This window comes from Rhinoderma darwinii, chromosome 3 (assembly GCF_050947455.1).
Source record: "Rhinoderma darwinii isolate aRhiDar2 chromosome 3, aRhiDar2.hap1, whole genome shotgun sequence".
Taxonomy (NCBI): Eukaryota; Metazoa; Chordata; class Amphibia; order Anura; family Rhinodermatidae; genus Rhinoderma; species Rhinoderma darwinii.
This window is the reverse complement of record NC_134689.1, coordinates 263,568,352-263,579,121: the sequence shown is the minus strand read 5'-3', so window position 1 is coordinate 263,579,121 and position 10,770 is coordinate 263,568,352. Positions and strand designations below refer to the sequence as shown.

The window sequence follows — 10,770 nt, the reverse complement described above, 5'->3', positions numbered from 1 at the left end:
AAGGAAGTGTTTTTCTTTTTCTCATTATTTCTTTAGCAACTGTTGCGTGAATCACGCACATCACACGTATGACGTCAATGGCTGTGTGATGTGCAAAAGACGCACAAGTATAAGACATGCAGTGAGTTTCTCACGCAGCGGACACATCGTCGTTATTATTTATATGTGTTTTGAAATCTTTCCCTTTTTCTATTTCCAGGTCTTCTGGCCCATAGATAATCATCATGCAAACATCTGTTTTCCCATTTTATTCCCTGTGGAGAACTCCTTTTCTGTTTGACACCACAATCGTTGAGATTATAATAATATGTCTGGTTACTGCTGCCACTTTTATCATCATATTGCCAGGGATCAGAGGAAAACTGGTAAGAATATTCAATGAATGCAGCAGTCCTTAAAAACATATGGTACATATGCTGAATTGTGGTATAATATTTGTATATCAATAGTACTTTACTATAGTTTAGAGGACATCTGTCATGATACAGATACACTTTAAATAGGCGTGTGTAAAAGATGATCATAAAGAGTTTAGCCATTGGGGCTTTACATCCCTTTGTTCAGGGGGCTGCATTACGTTACCATCTAATCTCTAAAATGGCAAAGTATGAAGGAATCTCTGACTATGTCCAAGCACTTGATAAATTATAAACTCTGAGAGAATTAAATAAGTTGTAGCGTGTATAATAAGAAATAATGCCCCACTTTAATAAATTTTTAAAACTATTAGAAATATCCTCAGAGTTCTGTGTATAAAAGTTTTTATATTCAATGAGGGACACTGGTAAAGATAGGGAAAGGTGTTTGACTAAAGTTAATCGCCATTCCCTATCTTTCCCTTTGTCCCTGATTGAATATGTTGGGTTTGGTTGTGTACACCGTATTTGACACTACAGCCATTTTATTTACAATTTGGGATGGTGGAAAACGCCTCAAAATATAAAAGCTCTATATAATCAAAGAAATCCACAGTGACATATTGTAACCTAGCATTTATTATTTACAGAGAACGTTCTGGTTGGTGAGGGTGCTGACCAGTCTATTTATTGGTGCTGTCATCATTGGTAAGTTTTTATTTGAAGTGTTTTTAGATATAGAGATTTGCAGACATACAGTATCCAGTCAATAAATACACTGTACTGTCCTGTCTTTTTTCCCCCTCTACTGCTCTATAGATATTCCTAATGCATATATTCCTGATCTATGTTATATACTATAATAGTTAGAAAGCTTCTAAATGGAGCGTAACGAGTAACAATTAGGCCCCATAGCAAATTAGTTCAGAACATAAAAAACGTGCAAATATTTCTGTCCACTTTGTAAGGCTTCATGCACACGACCGTGCCCGTAAATATGACCCGTAATGTCTGAAAGGACATTCGGATGACAGTCTGAATGGACAGTCTGAATGGACAGACGGCCGTTTTTACGAGCCGTGCTCCCATTATAAAGTATAGACACACGGTCCGTAAAATAAAAAAATAGGACATGTCCTATTTTTTTGGGAAAGTTTCTACGGCACGGACACCATCCCGTAGACATATGGGAAGGTGTCCGTCGTACATAGAAATGAATGGGCCCGTAATTACGGACCGTAATTACAGTCCGTAATTACGGGCGATTCTCCGGTTGTGTGTCTAATTGTCTACTTTCCTTGGTCTCTCAGTGATATACATTTAATTTTCCATGCGCAGGTGCAGATGCTTCTCATGGCATGGCAGTCCGGGGGCCTAATGAAGGCCCCCAGGTCTGCCTTCACTCTGCCACTGTTAAACGTTGCCTCATGCCAAAGTCCCCCTTTCCGATACTTAACATTTGGAAGGTATGCAATACATATATACATATTATACACACATATATTTGCACACACATTACACATAGACTTACCTTCTCTGCAGATAAAATTTGATGTTTGGACATCATGTAGGGTGCCCAGGACTGCAGTAGTGGAGGACATGTAGCCTTTTATGTCTTACTCTGCTTCCTTCTCTACAGTATCTGCAGTCTCCCTCCCCCTCCTTACTGGCCCGACTGCTAAAAGCTTGCTGTATCAAGTTACAACAGCCAAGAAGCTAAGCTGTTGTAATAGCAAGACAGGAGAGGGAGGTGATGGAGGACCTGAATGAGACTGAACAGCCAGCCGACTGCGCTAGGCAGGGGCTGGTGGGCAGGGCCTCCTCTCTTCCATGCTAGCACAGTTCTGTCAGCACGGGGAGAGGAGGGAGGGGCCCAGAGGAGGGGGGGGGCCCACCAGAGGTTTCAAGTCTGATGTTGCTTGAGTCCTGGGCTCACAATCTCTACCCGCTGTCACTGCTTTTCAGCTGCCCCGCCCAATCGTTTCTGCAGACGGGCAGCTGAACAGCAGTGTTGAAGCAGGGGTCCCTTTGGGGATGGAGCCCTGGACACAGTTTGCCTCCCCCTAACGCTGGCCCTGCGTACTTGCATGAGTAGTAAACTAGGAAGATTTAATTGCTGAAGGCAGGTTATGGTAAATAATCTTTTGGCTTGTATGATCAATTATCATTGTCCATACTGTGCAGGTACACACTATATAAACAATCTAAGATCATTATGCTCATAGTTTATCTGTATCGAATTCAGAATCCAGATAGAAATACTACATAACAGCATATATAGCAAAATTGTCTCAGGACCACGAGCATGATGAGGATCGTAATGCTATGTGGCAGGCACTATATGCAACTGTCCCTAAGTCTCAGTAATTATTTTTGCGTTTGTACCAGCCATAGCATAGCACTGCTGTTGTGCCTATTGTTTTGACATGGTTGGGCACTGCAGTAGCACACGTCTTCTTAAGTGCCATTTAACTTTTCAATCTTTCTTAGGCTCTGCAGTGCTGTGCAAACTGTGTAACAATATACAACCCCTCAGCACTGCTGAGGCGGTGGGGATGTGGTATGCAATGGGAGCGGTTCAGAGATGTACCAGATGTGCACTAGAGTGGCAGTATTGTATAAGTGATCTGGGAATGGCCAAGGGATCGTGATGGTGTAGAGTGGAGTTAGAAGCCAAACCTCCTCCCAGGTTTTACATTTGGCTTTGGGGTATTTCCTGTACAGTGTTTAACCCTAAATGTGTATGCGTGGTCACAGCAATTACTCAGACATAGTAGAGTAACTTGAAGCTCCTGGGCCCGAATGCAAAATCTGTAACATTGCCCCATGGCCATGTACCATTTATAATTACCAGCGTCTCTGGGGTGTGATAGCTACCTTTGCACTCCTAATAGCAACACCTCTACCCAGGCATTGCCCAGACTGGACTGCAGCATGGGTGTTATATGTATATATACTGCATAATATCAGCCACTTCATGATTCACAATGTGCAGTTAATTTTATAATTAATGTAGGTGTAGAGATGTGTTAATGGCTATTTAAAGATTTTATGGCTGTTTATCCGAATATGACACACACTGCAACCTGCTCTTAAAACCTGCTCCCTATCAAACTTGCACAACCCTGTACAACACCTGCTGGCAAAATGTGGAAAAATAATTTTAAATTCCGAACTAAACATAATACAAACTACGCTGTATACACAATCACCAAATGTGCCCTTCGACTCGCTTTTCAAATTTGAGGTCCTTATTATGACCTGGTAATATTATTTACAGAAAAAGCAGAAAACTATTGAAAACCTGTAAATATAATACCAGTAGGAATAGAAAATATAAAAGCAGCTTCTACCTTAAATATATTTAGAAGTCACAGAAATGAACAGATATTTGCAAACACATTGAATCTGAATATTAGTGGAATGTGTCACTGGTTAACATGGCAACTTGAACATGAAAGTTTCTGAATACTTTTAGGGTATGTGCACACACACTAATAACGTCCGTAAGTGACGGACGTATTTTGGCCGCAAGTACCGGACCGAACACACTGCAGGGAGCCGGGCTCCTAGCATCATACTTATGTACGACGCTAGGAGTCCCTGCCTCGCTGCAGGACAACTGTCCCGTACTGTAATCCTGTTTTCAGTACGGGACAGTTGTCCTGCAGCGAGGCAGGGACTCCTAGCATCGTACATAAGTATGATGCTAGGAGCCCGGCTCCCTGCACTGTGTTCGGTCTGGGACTTGCGGCCGAAATACGTCCGTCAATTACGGACGTAATTAGTGTGTGTGCACATACCCTTAGGTTTATGTATGGATATAAACAGAGACAAAAAGTGCTGCCCTGTAATTTTTCTAACTTTCTCGAGAAAAATGACACATGCAATGTGAATTCTTGATATAAGCAGGCTTACACTAGTTTTTATACATGAACCCTAATGTTTTCCATTGATAACTGAATAAGACAACAGGCCTGGAGCTAAGAAGTTCCATTTAGTTTTTTTGCTGGCATTTTATTTAGCAGAATTTAACACTGGGGAAAGATTACAGCATGTTTAATTAATTTCTTCACTTCTAACATCATTTTCAGCTGTTAATTTCACCCGGGATTGGGAAGTTGGATCTATAACCACGACAACAGTGTATAAATCTTTCAGCAATACCATGGTGAATGCCAGCATTGGATTGTTCGTCGGCTTAAGAGGTGTAAACATAACCCTAGCAGGTATTATTTTTCATCACATTGATGCCTCTGCAAGTGCAGTATATTTTTAGTTAGAACCGGGTTTTATGTCCGCTTTGAGTGTATAAAGTTATAAGCTATATTTTTAAGTGCATGTACATCATGGTGACATTATCACCAGTGCCAGCTGTATGCTAAAAAGACCACATTATCTTTACACAAAGTTCTTATATAATTATATCATAAAAATACAATAATATAATAGAAATACCGGGTTTGAATGAGCAAGAGCCCAGTTTGGGCCTGAAAAAAATGGTATTTACGCAGTTAAGGATCTGTAAAGGAGTTACCGTATTTTTCGGACTATAAGACGCAGTTTTTAGCAAGAATAAATCTTGCTAAAAAGTTCCTGCGTCTTATAGTCCGTAGTCAAGGGACCTGGCATCGCCAAGCCCCATTACCGCTTCATTACTTAACCCCTTCCCGACCCATGATGTGCCGGCACATCATGGAGCGGGGGGGATAATGTATGGAGCGGGCTCACGCGCTGAGCTCACTCCATACACTGCAGGTGTCAGAAGTCTTTTACAGCGGACACACTGCTCTATTGGCCAGGAACAGCAATTTCGCTGTTCCTGGCAGTTTAAAGGGGTTGTGTCAAAAAACACATCTATCCCCTATCCACAGGATAGGTATACATGTGTGATCGATAAGGAGAACGGGGACCGAAAGTAACCAAGAGCACTGCATGAGAAGCTTTGACTTCCGCGTCTGTGTACAGCAGCTTCATAGAGATCAATGGGATTCTTCTGCGCATGCACGAGCAGCTCTCCATTGATCTCTTTGGAGCTGTGGAACAGATAAGCCGGACTCAGAACCCGGAAGTCCAGGCTTCTCATGTAGCACTTTGGGTGACTTTTGGTCCCCTGTTCTCCTTATCGCTGGGGGTCCCAGCGGGCGGACGCCCAGCGATCTCACATGTAGCCCCTATCCTCATAGAATGCTTAAGAAAGGTCCTGAGGGATTGAAACGTTGCATGGGTGATTAAAGGCTTTCTACGTTTTATTGGAAGTGCTGCCTCCTTGTCCATTTTATGTTCTATTTTTCAACTGACCCTTCACACGGTCCGTTGAAACAACGGCCGTGTGAATGTCTCCATTGAAATACATGCGTCCGTGTGACGGACGTTATTTTAACGGCCGTCACATGGACGTATTTTACGTTCGTCTGAATTTGGCCAAAGATTGATAGCTAAACATAGCAAATGGCTAGCAATGGATTATTACTATCGTAGAGGAAGTTAGACAATAAAGATCTCTTGTTCCTTGCCAAAGGTTTGTACAATTTTAGTTTTTGCATTTTATTATAAGAAAATCTGAATTTAGCGATTCTCTTTGTAGGAAATCCAGTGCACCAGCTAAATGAGACCATCAATTACAATGAAAGGTTTTCTTGGGAGTCAAGGATTCAATATGATATAGATTACCATGAAGGATTAGAGAGAGGTCTCCCAAGTCCGGTATTATATGTAGCGGAAAAATTCAACAGCAATAGCCCTTGTAAACTACATCAACAATACTGTATATCCACATACTACTCCTCAGCAATAATGTGGTGAGTATTACATTAGAAATGTTAGGATATGGTTCACCCGCATACTAAATTAGTAATGCAGCAAAAATATGAATATAACAAAATATTAAATTTTTTATTGTGCATAACCAAAATTGTTTCAAATTCCGAACATTTCAGTCCAGCTAAATACAACTACAACAGTTATTATAAAATAAATCCATCAAGCTCCTGATTAGCCCTAAGAATTTTACATCTATTATATATTTGGGCATATGGATGTCATAGAAACCCTTTCTATGAATGAACACCCTCTATGAAATAGCAAAGAGCAGCTCTCACACATCTGGCCTGTTCATGTATTATATGGCCGGCCATTCATTTAAATGGCTGGCATGTAATGTTATATTACCCTTGCAGTGCTGCTTGCTCAACTCTATAAGGGTATGTTCACACGGCCTATTTACGGACGTAATTCGGGCGTTTTACGCCTGGAATTACGTCCGAAAATACAGCTTGAAAGCGTTGACAAACATCTGCCCATTGAAAGCAATGGGCTGACGTTTGTCTGTTCACACGAGGCGTATATTTACGAGCCGCTGTCAAAAGACGGAGCGTAAATAGACCTGTCACTTCTTGGGGCATAATTGGAGCCGTTATTCATTGACTCCAATGAAAAGCAGCGCCAATTACGTCCGTAATGGACGCGGCGTTCAAGCGCCTGCACATGCCGTTACGGCTGAAATGACGGGGCTGTTTTCTCCTGAAAACAGCCCCGTAATTTCGGCCGTTACGGACGCTGTAGTGTGAACATACCCTAACTCTTATCCATTTCAATGGTGAAAGTGGCCACTTACGGATGCTTTGAGTCAGCAAACTTGAATCATAGGATTTCAATCCAGAATTTATGGTATATCCGGAATATCCCTTTAATTTAACCCCTTAAGGACAAGGCTAATTTTGGCCTTGAGGACAGAAAAATTTTTCTTTATTTCCCTCTTTGCATCCCGACGCTCATAACTTTTTTATTTTTTGTGCGAAATATTTGTATGAGACTTTGTTTTTTGCGGGACGAGTTGTACTTTATGTAGGTACCATTTTTTGGTACAAATACATTATTGTTTAATTTATATAAATTTTTATTTTGACAAAAATGCAGAAAAAAAGCAGTTCCGCTGCAGTTTTAATATTCATTTAATTTTACACCATACACCGATCATCATAAATAATGTTATATATTTGTTTTTCAGGTTGTTATGGTTGTGGCGAAACAAAATATGTCTATATTATTTCATGTTTTGGGACTTATATTTAAAAAAAAATGTATTTATTGTAAAAAATGTGTATTTCTGTGTATTTTTTAACTTTTATTTTATTTAAGATTAATATTTTTTTTACATTAATTTAATTTAATTTTTTTTAATCCCATAAATAGATTTTTCATTTGGATTTTTATATTTTAACTCTAATGTACTTGCCTATATCTATATGCCAGTACATTAGCTTGTGTAGGGATAGTACTCAGGCAGTTGTTAGGGCATACCTCAGTATGCCCTACCAACAGGAAATATGTTCAGACAGCCCTGGGGTCCTCCTGCTTTGATCGCGTCACAGAGATTTTCTATGACACGATCAGAGGGCAGTCCCCCCTTCTCTGAATGCCGCGGTCAGCTTTGATCGCGGCATTAAAGGTGTTAACGGTGGAAAGAAGAGGCTTCTCTTCTCTCCGACATTAGAGCGGGGCTCCGGCTGTGTATTACAGCCGTTGCCCCACTTCTGATTGCGCGCGGACACTGGCTATCATACAGGATGAGAATGCTCGTCCTAATGCTCGAAGTACCCGCCACTGAGGACGAACATTCTCGTTATGTATCGGCAACCAGTTAATTGTCTATTTATTTAAGGAGAAACTAATTTTGATTATTGACCTTTTTTTATGGTAAGCTAAAGTTGCTAAACCTAAGGGCACATTCAGACGTGGCGGAATTGCTGTTGAATTCCGCTGCGGACAGTCCGCAGTGGAAATCCGCAGCAGGCAGCTTGTCCATTGGTTTCAACACCTTTTTAGTTAACTTTGTGCAGACGTGGCGGAAAACTCCGCTGCGGACTATAGGCTGTGGTGCGGAATTTTCAGACCGCAGCATGCACTGTTGTTGAGAGGAAGCAGAATTTCACTGCTTATTTCAGCCTTTGCAATGCAAAAACTGAAATCTGTGGCAAGTCCGCTGTGTTTTCTGCAACGTCTGAATTACCTGTCAAATATGCAAATGTTGGTGCAGATTCGTTGCGTAATTGCCCCAAATCTGCACCAACATTTGCAGCGGAAAAATTCCGCCACGTCTGAACGTGTCCTTATGGGAAATATTTATAAAAAGTGTAATTTGCAGCCAGCTGTGTGATATAAAAAATGTTTAGGATTTTATTTAAAAAATGTATGGGAGCACTGCCCATAAAACATGAAAGAACGGACATGCTCCATAATTTCTGGCACAGTTCTACAGCACGGACACCCATCCGTGTCCGTGCTGTAGATGGGTCCTAACAACTTTAATGCTGCAAAAGATATGAAATGTTGCCTGTTACTAGAGTGATTCATATTATACATATCACTCTGCAGAACACCCCTTGTACAATATATTTAACAACGCAGAGCTTTTGTTAGCTGTCTAACCGTTTCATGATCTCAGAATGTGTTTGTACGTTTCTTTACTTTTATTATAGGGCTGCCTTTTGCTCCTGGATTCTCAGCAATGTTCTCTTCTGCATGCCATTCCTGGTCTATGGAATCTTTATGCTGTTTGCGACTGCAATGTGCATAATAGTATCACTCACATCATTTGCAACCGTCAGACAGGTACCCGAATGCAGCATTCACTTTGGCAGCTCCATTCTGCGCACAAGATTTGGTCTTTCTTTCTGGTTGAGTTTTGCAACAGGTATTTCCTTTAGTCCCAATTTCCTTTCAAGTTTACATATTTAATCAACAATTAATTTCAGGTACTTTTACAAACAATTTAGGAAACTATTACGTGCTCTGGGTATTTTCATAACTAGACATGTAACGACGGACATAACATATGTGTACCCTGTGTAGCTGCCCTGGGCTTAGTAGGTAAGGAGGCACACTATCACATTAAAGCAGCTTCCTACTGTCTATCAGATTGTATGTAAGAGTCTGAGCTAATACATTTTATAGCTCACAATTGCTGGTTGATTGTGGGGGGACATAAGGGGGTTCTTTATGATGATCTATTGGGAGTTCAAGGGGCCCATATGCTGTTCTTGCACTGAAGCCTCTGTTCTCTGTGTCCACCCATGTTCATAACATATATCATACCATGTATAGTTTCTGCCGAACTATGGGATGAAGTGCACACTGTAATAGGCCTCCTTCTGACCAGACCACCTTTGGTGCAGTTTATGTTAAAATTGGATCTATGGGTAGAAAACGCCCTAAAAAAATTGGCAAACCCAGAGCATGTTGTACATTTTTCAAAAACACCACATAAGTCAAAAATGCTGCAAAAATATGCATGAAGAGATTTATCAATAGTGTTGCAAAGGAAAATTAGAGAAGTTGCCCATAGTAATGAATCAGATTCCAGATCTTATTTGTTTATTAATTAATCTATGGGTTGCTTTGGCTAAATTTTTCATATAAAAGAAAAATGAAACCCTGATATAATGCCATGTGTGGAGCTCCCTTCATTCAGTTTTATGAGAGTTGCGGAAACAGCCGCGTAGCGCCTACTCTGCTGTTTCCGTAACTCCCATTAAACAGAATAAAGAGAGCCACGCGCATGCCTGCGCACCAGACAAAACCAGCCTAAGACCTACCTATATTTCTACATAGCAAGATATAAAACTTTAATTCTAGAGTCCTATAAAGACATGTACAGATTCACAATGGCAAATAGAATATTTCATATCATCACCATTAGCAATATCTTCCTGCTTACATTGGTTCTTTACTTATTTGGGACTACATAATAAAATACAAGAATCATTTGTTCATCTATTCAGTTAAATAAAAATATTCTTACAAAAAAATGGAGGACTCATTATATATTTCTTTTTACAATTTTCATTCCTGCCTCAATAATAATTGTCTCTCTTTGGCAAAAAGCTATAAATTATGCGTTACCAATTTTCCTCTCTTTTAGGTTTATTTTGCCTTATTATAAGCATCATACTTTTGACGATACACGTAATAAGCCCAAGGGTTCTTCAACGTTTATTCAGCTCTAAAGACAATGAAGAATTATGCAATAAAACTGACAAAGAAGAGGACTCTGTCTCAGAAGATAATAAAACTGACGTTGTTAGCCAGATGTTATGAGATTTTCTTCTACTTCTCTGGACTTGCATGCCTTCTGGGTGGATTTATATCTTTATTAGATGAACGCTTATTTATAAGCGCTTTTTAATCAAGAAAGGGTCATGGATGAATGTCAAGAACTAAAGTCTTGAGTCCTATAGTGAAGAGCTTTCATCCAAAAAGCACTAAAGGCTGTGAAGAAATACCCAATAGGGTATATATTTGTGAAAATCTGTCAAAAAGTGTATAAGAAACAAAAAACCTGTTCTCTGCACTTCAATTTCATCCGTACCAGAGTGGAACCAAGCATTAAACAGATGCAATATTGTTTAAAAAA

At 40.1% G+C, this 10,770-nt stretch overlaps 1 protein-coding gene across 1 annotated transcript; it reads left to right on the top strand.

Annotated features, from left to right (window-relative positions):
- Positions 1 to 224: 224 nt before the first annotated feature.
- On the top strand, positions 225 to 10,454 carry DUOXA1 (dual oxidase maturation factor 1). Its single transcript, XM_075855191.1, has 6 exons — positions 225 to 365; positions 1,007 to 1,064; positions 4,451 to 4,585; positions 5,944 to 6,157; positions 8,837 to 9,051; positions 10,279 to 10,454. The coding sequence occupies exons 1-6, from the start codon at positions 225 to 227 to the stop codon at positions 10,452 to 10,454; spliced, it is 939 nt and encodes a 312-aa protein (XP_075711306.1).
- The last annotated feature ends 316 nt before the right edge of the window (positions 10,455 to 10,770 follow it).